Source organism: Mizuhopecten yessoensis, unplaced genomic scaffold (assembly GCF_002113885.1).
Source record: "Mizuhopecten yessoensis strain PY_sf001 unplaced genomic scaffold, ASM211388v2 scaffold11035, whole genome shotgun sequence".
Lineage (NCBI taxonomy): Eukaryota > Metazoa > Mollusca > Bivalvia > Pectinida > Pectinidae > Mizuhopecten > Mizuhopecten yessoensis.
In genome coordinates this window covers 261,235-276,544 of record NW_018408846.1, presented here as the reverse complement: position 1 = coordinate 276,544, position 15,310 = coordinate 261,235, and the positions used below count along the sequence as shown (strand labels likewise).

The 15,310-nt window shown below is 33.1% G+C and overlaps 1 protein-coding gene across 1 annotated transcript; it reads left to right on the top strand.

Moving 5' to 3' along the window:
- The first annotated feature begins 722 nt into the window (after positions 1-722).
- LOC110464808 (probable protein phosphatase 2C T23F11.1) lies at positions 723-15,098 on the top strand. Its single transcript, XM_021520247.1, has 10 exons — positions 723-1,098; positions 4,950-5,059; positions 6,005-6,088; positions 6,621-6,686; positions 7,227-7,292; positions 8,582-8,655; positions 9,181-9,322; positions 9,985-10,068; positions 11,086-11,231; positions 12,213-15,098. Exons 2-10 carry the CDS (start codon positions 4,957-4,959, stop codon positions 12,423-12,425), a joined length of 978 nt encoding a protein of 325 aa, XP_021375922.1. The 5' UTR covers positions 723-1,098; positions 4,950-4,956; the 3' UTR covers positions 12,426-15,098.
- Positions 15,099-15,310: the final 212 nt, after the last annotated feature.

Below are 15,310 nucleotides of genomic sequence, written 5' to 3'. Positions count from 1 at the left end.
TATGTTATGTATATATGTTGCAAAAGAGAGTGTGTTCTTATATTTGTTTATGCATATAGATCCGAAAAAATAACTAGATCTATATGCATAAACAAATATAAGAACACACTCTCTTTTGCAACATATATACATAACATAATGGATCTTGTTTTTTTTCTTTTCGATAAGTAGTTTTGATTTTTCATATTTTTCACTTTATCCAAGGTTATCTCAGGTTTCATTTCATCTTCTTCTTCTTTTTTTTAATTTGTGTTATGACAAGCAACATATGTAAAGGGTTAATGAGGATAAAACAATGTCCCAATTTATTTAATCTATGCCATTTTTTTATTTAGAATAGATATGATTATCGTCCACTCAGTGTGTAACATATTCTTTCTTTGGTACCTTATTACATGAGTAGCTCTCCGTACACAGCTGGATTTTGCAAAGATTGAATAAAAAGTATAAGTAGAAATCAGTATTTTTGAATCGATGATAAATCACACCTATTTCACATCACACTATTGTACGTGTGTTTATTGATATCCGTGTATTACTTGTAAAATTGCCAGAGATTCAGAGATTTTTATTATCACTCAGGCACACTATTGTGCGTAACAAGAGGTCATCATAAAGTACAATATAACAATGATATGGTTGACCGTAAAGCAATCATCTTACTATGCTAGCGTACAATAATATATGCTATACTGTAGAACAAATAAAATGGAACTGTATGGTCACGGTTATTTCTATCATGTCATTACACTAAACCTTAAAGGTTATGGTAAGGTCATTTCCGGATATATTTCTGGTACTCCGCAGAAACGAGCACTTCCTTTTTATTATTCTTGCGCGTTCTGTCGTTTTACAAGCAAACGCGAAATATTGATGTATATCAGTTTGCTGTATTATATGAAAAACATTTAACTAATGTTGGCCATATGTGTGATAAGCTGTTGCATGTCATTTAAAATTGTATCATAACATAGAAACTATGTTTTTGCCGCGGATGAACATTGTTATGGTCATTCAGTTGTAAGGTCACGATACGGAAACCAATTTCCAAACTTATGAGAGGAATTTCGTGAAATTTTGAGGAAACTTCTTTCTTAAGTATGTTTTTTATGTTGCATTCACATTTCATAATATTTTTTCTTAACGAAAAAATAAGAATTCGAGTTTGTTAAATGATTTCGCATACGCCAAAGCCGTCGAATCAATTTGGTATCGTTAACAACATCTCGCACTAGTCGATTTCTGACATGTCTGATGTTGATAACGAACATTGTTTTGTTGTGCACAGTAACCGTGTGCTATAGTACTGATTGATAAAATTCGTCGTATTTAAACAATTTCGACAAACTTACATTATTTTTTAATGCACATGGATGATCTCATTTTATAATACTGTCATCCCTTTTTAACACCGTACAATTGTACATCATACTACAGTAAATGACATGTCATGATGTATCGGTACAATACAGTATACATTAATCGCAAGTTGATGGCTTAACCCACCAACATTTGTCACCAGACGTTTGGAACCAAATGCCTGAACCAAAATAGAAAATGTTGGTGTTTATTTTATAGTTTTTTAGAAGAAAACAATTTAAAGATTCAACTTCATCATGGAGAATAGCTGCTATTTTGATGTTTGTACATGTACATCATTAACGTCACGCTACCACAATTGGTACAATTTTGACAGTTTTTTAGTGCTCTTTAAAAATTCAGATCTTGTATCTGGAATGTTTCTTGATTCTTGACAAAGACTACCTATGGTGGTTCATTTTCAGGAAAAGATTTATATCTAAGTAATTTATTTTTGAAAATAGAACGCTAAACTCGGAGGGAGATTTCGTCCGTTTTTCGGCCGTAAATAGTACCCAAATTGGTACACCATATCACAGGCTATGGAAATTGTTTTTATTTCTACAAGTTGATGTGCCGATTACAACAAAATATATTGCTGTTATAGATACCATACTGCACTATAATTGTATATATTTACTTTTATATTATCCGAATATAAGGACCAGAAATCAACATTTAAACATGCTTATATTTAACCCCTTGAAAATCCTCCAAAGTTTCGTCGACGTACGTCGTTTTTACTGGTTTTCTGATATGTTTACTTTGAAGTCATCGTGTACTCTTAAAATTTTCCTGAAAACAAAACTATTTGGCAGAAATGCTGTTAAATATATATTTTGTTATACTGTCAAAGGAAAATGCTCAAATTTAATTTTAAAGTACTATTCAAACAATTTTCTGACCGTGTACCAATTTGGGTAGCGTGACGTTAGTACTAATATTAATACCCGGCCTCTGGCGACGCAATATATAAAACACATCTCTCATCGTCAGAAAGCTACGTTATCGCAGCTAGTACATAAGTAATAATAATAATTTGAGGTTCTTATATACCGCTTTATCACAACCTAGTTTGTAGGTCGTCTCAAAGTGGTTCACAAATTATTATCCGTGGTTATAGGGCCTTTGCAACCAGCCAATATCTTTCTCAACTCCCTGGGGTGCATACAGCCGGAGCTGCCATTTATATAGGTCAAGTATGATATAGAGACAAATAAACCCATCCATAAATTTGTAGCGGAACTGGACTGGGTCGATCGTCGGTGACCAGGAAGCTCAATTGGTAGAGCCTCTGTCTAGAGTTCGGAAGGTCCCGGATTCCATACATGCCATATCCACAGGAACCAGCCTCGTCTGTCAATACACCCATGATTATATTATAGGTGTATTGACAGACGAGGCTGGTACCTGTGCAATATCTTAACGATTTGAGTGTTTCAAATTTCATTCAGTCTCAAAAAAAAACTTAGTGAATAAACAATAGACTGACATTGGCCGTTGAGAGGTCTAAAGTCACAGACCAGCAACTTAAATTACAAGCCAGGCCAATTAGCAGCATAGGTGGGAAAGTTGTGAATGGCCAGCCAATTCACGGCACATGGCATGGTGTCATGCTCACTCATATGTGAACTGTTAAGCAATTAAATCGGGGATCCCCCTTCCAGCGGGCCTAGTTGCTAATTAAAATGTGATGACAATGGGTATAAACATTAAACAGCGATATAAGAGCTGTTAGTTCATTACAATTGATACATGGTTTACAGAAATGGAAATGTAAGTCGTGACATATATCAAAACCAGACCCTGACATTGAATCCTGGATTTATCCTCTTGTTGTCGGGATGAAATTGAATGTGAAAAGAATAACATTAACGCAAGAATGCAAATTCCTTCTTAATTGGATACATAAAAAATAAAACAAATGGAAGTTTAATCATTTTTTTCACCAAATGAAGATTAAATGTTCCTATTGTTTTGAGATATATATTTTTTTCTCTTAGCTGGGTCAACGAGGACAAACCTCTTGAAATTTTACTTTTTTTTACTTTTTTTTTTTTATTTGAATGTTATACATAATTCAAATGCTGATAGCTTTATCCGGACCGTATGTCACATGCAAACCTCCCTAAAATTCTTTAAAATATCAATAAAACTCCAATTTTGGCTCAAACAAAGTAATAAGAGGCTTCAGAATAACACAAATGATATAATGCTTTGTTATATGCAGTATTTTTTCTATTTAAAATATCTCACAAATTTCTCACTAATTCAAAGAAAAAAATCACACTAGTTTTGACCAAATCTCTCTCAAAGAAATTCACTGATCTCTGTATTGTGTGCCGTAAAGTTGTTGAATATGTGAGGTTCGAACCCTGGTCTGGCCATGCATTTTCCGTTATTATTACATATTCAAGAACAAATTATAGTTTGGTTATGGTGTATAATTTGAGAAATAGATTATTTGTATGCGCTTGCTTTCTTATTGAAGGATATAGGCCTAGATATATTTGGCACATATGTTAATATGCTTCACCTATGATGCATATGTCCATCCTTGCTCGGTGTTATTTTTTGCAGCTTAACAACTTTTTAACCTATATTGAACAAGGGCAGTTATGTAAATGCCTGGAATGCCTTTGTATTTCAAAGCTCCATTGTCAGAGCCAAGATTACCATAACATGTACATGCACTATGTGCCTTGATGAAACTTTATATTAAAGCTTGAATGAGTCGGTTTTAGAAGTTAACAATGCAAGTTGGTATATTTTAGCAGAGTTAATACTCTTAGTTCCTTTTATGCGGGTGGGCTTAGTACCAGACATAGGCTTATCATGTCTTGTTCTTGCAAAAGCAGAGTACTTCATACTGTATTGAAGATTCCTTTACACTGCATGCTAATAAACTTGATAATTCCGCAGTAGTTTGTACATGCAGTAACTGCCCCTTATTTTTTTTTCATACCAAAAATATAACTGTAGTATGAATGAATGCTACCATTGACTAGGTACAGTAGTCCAGTTAGAGTGACAGTGTATGGATCAGAATTTAAGTCCAGGTTTCAAATCATGATCAGGCCCTTTCATTTTTACACTTGAAACACTGTTTTGATTAAGTTTATATAAGTATTATTTTTTTTATTTATCTACTGTTTTTCTTTTAAACCTTTTTTCCGAAATGATTTCTCAAAGTTATAGCATACTGGAAAAAAATAAGATGTATAAGAACAGTCTTTTGCTGTAGTATGGGGATACCGATCATAAATAGATCTGGTGTCCGAGTGATGGCCCTTTGGTAATTTTTGATGAGAATTTGGTCTTGAGGCATAATTAATGTCTTCATAATTTGATGATGACTTATGTTTGCCAAACTTGCTATATACTTATAAATTATAAATAAATGCATCTTCAAGATAAAGCTCATTCCTTTTTTAAGATGACTATGATATTAAACGATGGTCATTCATTATGGGAACTCTATTTGTGTCTTTAATGTTCGGCTTACACATGCATTCCATTTTTTAAATGGTATAATTGTCTTTCTTTTTCTTGTTGAATTGATCTTTTTCACATTTCTGTTGTTTTGGCAGATGAAGTATGGGTCAGACTCTGTCTGAACCTGTTACTACCAAGGAAACTTCCAGCTGTCAGAACCAGTTCTTAAAGGTTGGCTCATCATGTATGCAGGGATGGAGAATAAGTATCCTTTATAATCAGCGGAGGGCCCAAGGAAGTTCATGGGCAGTATATTATAAGTTTTGAAGTGAAGGACAGAATTTTGACAGACCAAAAAGGCCTATGTTCACCAAAAGAGATTTAATTGTTTTTTTCCCTTTCAAGTCAATGTTACTTGCTGTGGTGATTTAAGATTACAATGTACAGTTTTTGGTTAAATGTCGATCTGTCAGATTTTTGGACCAATACTGACCTGTGCCTCAAGCTAATGTATGTTAATTGAAATTTATGATTCATTGACTTTACTAATCAACATTAAAGACAGTTTGTTAAGCTGGATATTAACTTGGTATAACAATAACCAGCTAGGTTTATTTGTATATATGTGGTAGATATACCTTGTAGTCCATATAATATTATTATATAGAAAACCCACCATGTCATTATTGCTGCTTAAATTATTCAAATGTATTCCAATTTGACACTGATAGAAGTAATAAAGTTCATGCAGCTACAAACATTACGTCCATCCTGTATACAAGCTATGTTAGCTGTACTGTACATACATACATACATGATTAGATGAACAACTCAGATAATGAATACAAAGTAGGCTATAGGTAAAAGAACAAAATGGAAAGAAGTAATATGTATTTTTGTATACATGGTTTAGACTTCTGAACAACTGTACAAAATACTGGTGAAGTGGTCAGGTTATTTTGTATCCGAAATTCGTTGGATTAAAATTAATTATCAACTATATATTTTGTCATCACAGGAACCCTCTACTTTAATATGGCATTTACAAGTAAATGATATATATAACAAAACCGGTCATATTCTTTCATATGTTTTCTGTTGAATACTATATGATTTATACATTTCATGAGTAGGGCCGAATATTAGTGTTTCTCTCTATTACATACATACAATTACAATGAGCCAAAGAAATGTCCTTGACTCTGTGTAGACATGGAGGATGCCCACACACACCTTCTGTCACTACCAGGTGACAAGGACGCACAGTTCTTTGGAGTGTTCGACGGTCACGGAGGTAAGCTCTCGCCTACACAGATTGAAATAGCATATTACTGGGTAGTTTGAAATGTGATATATAAATAATTATTTATAATCGCAGAGGTGTAAAATATTCAAAAATACTTTCCCTGCACTGAAATTCTACTTCATGACTTTTCCTGATTTAATTAATTGAAACAAATATTCAAATATTTCTGTAATAGATATATCAACAGAAGCAGTCTCAGGAATTAACGATGATTAGAAAAATGTATGGATGTAGTTGAGGGGCAGGGCCAAAAAATCGCTGGACATGAAAAACCAAACACAATCATGCTAAATGTGTCGAGACTAAATTAGTCACATTGTATGGCCCCACCCCTCGAGACCTATTTACAATGAGATAATAGTGATTATAGCATTTGCAATGTTCTCTTAATGTTCGGGTGAGAATTAATACATGCCCTCTTGGACTTTTGTTTAATGTGTATAATATACCTGTGTTATAGCTATAGATTATATTGTACTATACTTGTTACACTGCCTTTACGACAATTTATATTCTGTAGGTGCCAAAATAGCTCAATATGCAGGGATCAATCTTCATAAGAAAATTGTGTCACATCCGGCATACTGTAAGTATCTATCATCATTACAATACATATCTATACATGTTCTTCACTGATTAATAATGTTTTAGTGGAATAGTGATTAATTTTACGTGTAATTCAATTTTGAAAATAGGAAATATGCTGAATATCTTAAAAATGCATTGTACATTACCTATCATTTTATTATCCACACTGAAGCCCCTAAATGTTTTCGTCATTATTTATGAATTGATTTCTGTGCACCAACTTTTGGTACTTGTGCACAGCAAAACTTAAATTTAAAAAAGTATCAAAAACATGCCTGATCTTCCCCATCCCAATTTTCCTATAGGATGATCAGATGTCATGATAGGGAAGACATGTACTCTTGTCATTATTTTGATAATAATTACCAAGGTAATCTTATGAGAAAAAAGGGTGTTTACTGCTAATGTATCAATTGGCCTTTTTCTAAGTGTGCTTCTAAGGTATATATCAGAATTTTGTGTAATATTTTTTTTTGACAAATTAATGTTGATGAATTGATTGACTTAGGTTTTTCTATTATAATTACTTTTAATTTAGCTCAGGGAAATGTGCCTGAAGCGATTCGACAGGGCTTCCTAGGATTGGACGAGGAAATGATCAAAGGTTGGTTTCACTGTTTACGTACACCAAAGCTTTAAAGGGGTCTAAAACACCAAACTTTGGTATATATACTCTAGGCTCAAAGTAAAATTGGAATTTTGAGCACTATTTATGGCACTATTTATGGCCCCATGTAATTTAACAGATAATTTACTTTATGTGTTTGTTAAGGCTGTTCTGTAGCATTTTAAAATATTTATGATATGCATGAAAAGCAGAAGATTTTTGTTTTTTATTCAAACTGGAACCAGGATTTTCGAGGTCCAGAGAGGGGTTGTCATGTTTGAATGTACATAATGTATTTCTTTTTTCTGGGAAAGCTACCTTTTAATAATCTATATCTAAATACAGTGTGTTTGATTTTTCAGTGCTATTTCATGATTTTAAATGATACGTTCTTGTTTGCATAATCTTCTGAAAAAAGGAGGAAGTTGAGTTTTATGTACATTTTTGCTATTTTCAAGTTAATGTCATGCAAAAAAAAGCAGGAAGTTGTAGGAATTTCATATTTATATGAAATGTGGTTTAGAATCAGTGATTTTGTACCTCTTTTTGACTGGGGCCTGTGCCTTGGCCACACAAAAAAGCACGATTTAGAGGGAAATAAAGTGTATTTTGCAGTGTTTTTGTGAAAATGCAGCAAAAATGTTTAGGAGAAATTCAAATGGGCCTTTTAAAATTCACCTTAAAAAAACACTGAAAATTATAATGTCAGTTCCACTGATTATCAGAATTTCGAAAACATACAACGGGTAAAACAATCGGTAAAGATGTAGGTAGCTAAGATGTAAGGTTAGTATATGGTTATATATTGGCTTATAGGTAACTTTAAAAAGTCATACGGTATATATACCGGTATCCAGATTTTAAATCCTCTCTGCTGTGTAGTGTTACCTGGCCATCCCCCAAAAAGTTCCTCTTTGCTCTTGGCCCATAGCTTTTATCAGAATATGTATCATAAAAGTGCTTGTGGCTTTTGTTCAGTTACAACAAATATTTAACAGTTATTTTTATGCCCTGCCATTTTAGTGGGGAGAAGGGGCATGCATACACCAGTATAAGGTGAAACTTCGATATTACATTTCCAAGCTGATGAATTCTTAATGCAGGCATGTACATATAGTGCTTTTAATGTTTGTTCTGTCTCATTGTTTCCCCTCTCAACCCATGCCACTGTCATCACTATCCACTTCATTTCCTAACAGATGATAATCAGACTTTAAAATTAGTCAGGAAAAGGTAGTCACCGTTACTGTTCATAGAAATTGTGTTCATAATATTTGTTGTTACAGATGAAGCCATGAAAGAGGAGCTAGCAGGAACAACAGCTGTGATAACGATATTCAAAGGCAATACCATCTACTGTGTAAGTAACTCGTTAACATGTTTTGGTATGGCTAAGTCTGGAATATTTCTTATTTAAATGGCAGCAGTATTAAGAACGATTTCAGTTGACATCTCTCTAAAATATGTAGGGTTTGTAGGTAAGTTTGTAATTTCATTTAATTAGATTCTTTCATGAGTTGACTTGAACATTCCAATTTTTAGCTGTGGATCAACAAGAATTAAAGACATCACAAGTTTTCTTATTATGACTTAGTGAAAATATTGTTCGTATGAGTGAGATTACATTTTTGACACATGTGTTTTTAACGCAAGTTTCTAGTTTATACTTTATGTCAGTCAGTGTTTCTCAGTAAATTATTTAATGCTTTGAGTAGCCCCAAGCATTTTTGGATATTTTCTGGTAGTTCATTCAGAGTTGCTGGTTGATGAGAGAATGACCAGCATCTTTTGGATTGTTGAATGATGTACAAGTTTGATGTGTTCCCATTACTAGCCTCTGAAATGATATCAATATCTATATAAAGAAGGTGTGTCATTCTTTCAGGGTAATGTTGGAGACTCTCGAGCTGTGGTGAGCATAAAGGGAACAGTGGAACAGTTGTCTCACGATCACAAACCTGGCAATGAATCGGAAACCAAAAGGATCATTTCAGCCGGAGGATGGGTAGAGTTTAATAGAGTAAATGGTATGTTCTTCTGATCATTTAATAATGATTAAAACACTATTTGTGCATTATCTAGGTTTAGATTTTATCAAGCTGCATTTTGTCAACTGAATGGCATGTCTGTGGCAGCTGTTCAAGAATTTGTGGATTCATTAGAGATGTATAGTATAAATGAGATTAAATGTAAATTTTCACCATGTTGTAATATAAGTTTCTGATTATACTGTTGTCTGTTAACTACTGTTAAAACTGGCCTGGGGCTAGAAGATACTTAATCAGGGCTAGTAAAATTATACCAACAAGCCATTATGCCTGCTAAAACAACTGCAGAATTGCTACCATAGAAAACCAACATGGTTAATTCTGACTTTGGCCTATATTGTTCCTTCTATTACAACTGATACTGTTTCTTGTTTTGCTCACATTCGATTTCATTTATGTGCTGCTTCAACCAGTTAATTCATGTTAATTAGTAAAATAATGACAGACCTAGATCTTTAACCCTAGAATAGGTCTAGGTGTTAAAATATTCATGAGATATTTGAATTTGTTATGAAATCAATGGGAAAAAAATCAAATTGACGTTACTATAGTATCAGAATACTTTATATTGACCAATTAGAAAAAAACATGATAATAAATAAACAAGTGATATATGTTCTTACCTGAATTGATTTTTACAGGTAATTTAGCACTTTCTAGAGCACTAGGAGACTTTGTGTTTAAGAAAAACGAGAAGAAGGGTCCAGAAGAACAGATTGTTACAGGTGAGAATTGAATCATCATCGTGAGGACTGATACAATAGAACTACAAGTGCTTATCTTGGTTACAACTGCCATAAAGCCTTGATGATGCCAACAGTGAATAAAACCCACATTACTAGCCATTTCTCCATATACGCTGAAACCTTACACTTAGTATAAACCCTGTCTGGTTTTAACATTCACCCCTCTAACAACTCTGCTTGTTTGGTTACATATATATGGCACATGATTAAAAACTATTCCTATGGTATAGTACAGAGATACTACACAGCTAAAACAGCTTATTACTAGATGTATGTTATGGGTACAGCATGATCCCTGGGAAACAGATTCCATCTCGTTCTTCTCTCTTACTGGGGCTATATACTTCATTTATCATTAATGCCAATTGTCTGAAATTGTTCACAAAATGAACATTGATATCCTCTTGAACAGCCTTTTTCGGACAGAACAAATATTTATCTCTATGGTTACTTTTTTCCCACAAGGCAATAACTACATGTATCAATCAGAATCCATTCAAGACTTTTTTTTTTCAATGTTTAGATTTATATTTCACAATCTGATTGATTCTCTCACTCTTGACAGTATGATAATAAGACCTGATCAGTTGATCAGAAAACAATCATTTGGAGTAGGTACTTTTTTGTGGTATGCTTTCTAAACAACAAGGTCTAGAATTGGTAGGTTCATTTAGAGGCTGTACATGTACAGAGGAAATGTAAATTAATTGTTTGTAGAGTTGATAAAACACAAGCAGTGGGATTACGTTTTAAAAAGTGCTATTTCACTAGTGGAATAAGAAAGCTTTTTTTCCTATCCATATTAAGGAATAAGCATGAACCAGTATACAGAATCAAATGACACAAGTACATCAAAGGAATGTTAAATTGAATGATACCTTATAGGAATGATACACTTTTTACCATAACAAACACTTAAAGATCAATTTACATAAGTAAATAAACGAGAATAGAAAATTTGATCACGTAAAAAGGTCTGATTTTGTGTTAATCTAGCGTATCCGGATGTGATTGAGAACCGTATCACACCAGACCATGAGTTCCTAGTCATAGCCTGTGATGGTATCTGGGACGTCCTCACTAGCCAGGAGGTTGTAGATTTCGTCAGAGCGCGAATAGCACAAGGCATGGAACCAGATATTGTAAGTAAAATAATAAATTATGAAGATGGAATGTAGAGGACAATCCTTCAGTGGTGTAAAAATCCACTAGCCGAGTCATACTAACTCAGGCAACACCCTGGCTACCAGATCAGCTGGGGCTAGTAAAATGTAGAGTCATACTAACTCGGGCAACACCCTGGCTACCAGATCAGCTGGGGCTAGTGAAATGTAGGGTCATACTAACTCAGGGTTAGTGACTTTTTTATGATGGTATAACTGACAAAGATGTCTCTGTTTAATTCTATCATCATTAGTGTAACCAATTAACATACTAAACCAGTGAAATCCTGGTAAATTTCCCTACTGTATCAATGGGAACACCTGGAGTCATTCGTGCTGCATTGATGATGCAAGATGCTCTGTTGCTTTTCATGTGTTTGTTTAATGTGCTATTAGGCACTATTCACCACATAAATAACTTAAAAAGTCAATACTAACCACCAAAATGGCCTCCTTTTGTTGCAAATTATTCTCATTAGAGTTTATCTCCAAAAGTCGGCGGTCAGCCATGTTTGATTTTGATGCTTTCTAAAACTAGAACTGGTATCTGGTCTGATTTTCAGTAGCTGTCAAAAAAAGAAACCTTCTTTCCAGCTTCAATAATTTGAAAAGCATTCAGTTTTGCTCTTAAATTAGTATAAAATCAAGTTCTAAACATATCCATTTGTATGTGTGAATGTAATACATGTATGCCATAGTTGATGTGATCATTTCAGCTTGATCCATTTTAAAGTTCGTCTGGCTAGCAGTATGTATTTTCAGGCCACAATATTGTTTGTAAATTTACATGAACCAAATCTGTATTCCTGAGTTTGAGCTCTTTATCTTACCAAAATGCAAGTTTTTGTTGAATTAAGCATCATTATAGTTAAATTTTTCAGAAGAATAAACAAATTCAATACACTTTCATGAGGTCTATCAATCCTACACTTTGCAGATTATATCTGTTGTTTTTTCCAGATTTGTGAAGAGTTGATGACAAGATGTTTAGCACCTGACTGTCAAATGGGTGGACTTGGGTGTGATAATATGACTGTGGTGTTGGTTTGTTTTTTATTTGGTCAAAGTTATGATGACTTGATTAAAAAATGTGCCAAGCCTGGTGCACGAGGGGCTTCCACGGCACATCTCACAAGCTACCAGGCCAGCTACAACCGCGTTGATCTCAAGTGACATAACCAATCATCCTGTATATGGAACTCGAGCAATAACGTGTCCCTTCACCGTACAAAATGGTTTTAGTTTAATCAAACATGGATCTTTTTTCAGTACACCACATTTCTGGATCTAAATCAAAGGAATCTTATTATAATTTTCAGTGCAAGTTTGGTAAAAAGTTAGGAATCAAAAATTAGTTATGTTTTAAATTTACCAATTTGAAAGTCTCTGGCTATGTAGCTATTTAAGATGTCATAATTTTTGTCCTTACATTATCAGGTATTCAGTAAAACTGAACTTGTATTTTTATGAAATTGTGTTTTTTTCCTTTCATTCTTTATGAATATTGCAAATAAAAAATCAGTCATTGCAGTTGATTGTTAGAGAATTTTATGACTTAATAATTTTCTTGATGTAAATTAAACCTTGTCAGTTGATATTAATTAAAATTATTAAAATTGAAAAAAAAAAGTTCACTTGTTGGAAAACTGTCCACGTCCTTGAAAGTTTTATAGAAATTTTCCAATTGAATCAAAAAGGTATTTTTTTTATTTTGTATTTAATTTCATCACATTTTCTATAATGCAATTTTTACTATTTTGTTCGGTTTAACAGTATGAAATTTGGTAGTTACTTCGAAACCATATCCTTTCAATAGCCATAGTGTTTTTATGCAGTGCAAACATGTAACAGGGTCCTATAAGAGCTGCCATCGTACACTGGCCTAGGATTGTAATGTTAGGCAGTGTAAGAAAAGGAGGTTCTTCTGTGTTATTTCACTGAGTTTGGATATTTGGTAAACTTCAAAGTAATTTTGATTTTCTCAAAATAGAGATAAGGGATTTCCAATCCAGGAATTGATGAACTTCCATCTTATCTTTTTACATAAAGAAAGCTAAAACAAAGTGTTTTGTCCACTTGTCTGTAACTTAAGTAAAATGGCTTACAAAATTTGCTTAAAAACGAAAAACTTAACATTATTGCCCAAGCTACATCATACATTTGAAACCACATTTCTGGTGTACAATATTGGCTCTCGGAATCCTGGTTTTTCGCACTTTGTAAATATGTTATGGCCATCGCCACAATATGATGGTGGCTGTCCTAGTGATACTAAATTTCTGTTAACTATGTACATCCTTATTTTTCCCTTTTAAACAACTGCAACATAAAACAAAGTTTTCTTTTTCTTTTTCTTGAATTTTTGGTATACATTTGTAGATTTTGGCAGTGAGTGTTGATGTATACATTGTAGTAGTAGGTTACTGATTGTGATAGATTGATGGTAGCAGTAGTGTATGCCTCTGTGATATTAATGTGAGTGGATCTTATGTAATCCTTTATAGGACCAATTTCTGTCCAGTTCACTCCAGGTCTCTTAAGTTCATGATTTACTAATATATCAGCAAGTTGTTTGTTAAATACTGAATTGAGATAAATGCTGTTAAATTAGGTCTGAGCAGCATCGATATGTCTAGGAGACGAGCTGTTCTTTACAGCTCCTCTTAAGCTGTTATTTCAAAATATTTACCGGTTAATGTACATGAAAATAGATAAACCTGTTTGGAAAGTTTGGTACAACATTTACAAAGGATCAGTATCTTACTATAAGTCTTAATGAACCAAGGCGGTTTGTAAGCTTGACAGGGTAAAATATTATCCATCCGTAAAAATTAAAAATATTTTGTGCATCTATTCTTTAATAATGGTATTTATCCCAGTAAACTTGTACCAGTTTTACTTGTATAACCCTTTAACGTTGTTCACTAGTCACACTTGTAACTTATCGTAGATAATGACGATCAGAGCTCTAGTCTGTCACATTGTGATATCATGTAACGTTTAGCACTGTATACAACTACCTATTTATCCTTCTTTAACAGTATGAAATACATAATGTTTTATTGAAAAAAAATTCTAGGTAAATTCACATAAATAATTTTTAATCTATATTTCATTAGGGTAAAACAGTATAAAAGAACTAATAGAGATAGAACAGGAACTGTTGATAGCCATCAGCAATTAAACGCTGTTCAATCAGCTTTTTCTGTGGCTATTTTTTATAACTATCTTTCTACGTAATTACGGACAGAACATTTAGTGAAATCGAAAAATGTCTTATGTCAATGAACTTGTTATCTAGTCCTGTAGTACAATTGTACATCAACACACGATTTAATTGACAGTAAACCCTGAAGTTTGACAGGTTTAGATATATTAAAGTAGATAAAAGCACTCCAACTACCCCATAACAATGGGTTATTGTTTTTTCAATTTAAAAAAAAAAATGAAATGTTTGATACAACAGATATTGGCTCAAAATTTAAAGATCAGACACGTGTGTTTTAAATTATATGGTTACTGATCTAACTTTTCAGTAAGCTTTTTTTTTCTGCAGTGATATTAACCTATCTATATCAAGCAATACATTTTTCTGCAATAGTATATTCTAATTGAATATATATTAAACAATAAATTTTCCTGAGTTTATATATACATGGTATATTAAGTTATATTACAACATACTGGATTTTGTTTGCACTTCCGATATAGCAGGTGTGCATCATTAGCTTAATGACTAATAAAGGTTAACTTTGAATCGCTGATAATTTCAACGATAAAAAAAATCGAAAAAATATTAAGTATGTCCTGAGATTTATTAAAACAAAATGACTCTCTGGAATCATACATGTCATTTTTGTTGTCATTTTTTTGTTCAACAAATCAATTTAATTTGAAAATTTGACTTGTTGTAGGGAGAAGCTAAATAAGCTGACTGAGTCCAGATCTTATTGTTGCATGTTACTGTGAAGATTTATCAAAACTTTTTATTTCTTGTTTGAAGCTTTTGACAATGGCTTTGCATGACAAATTCTGTTATGATGAGTAAAGGAAAACTA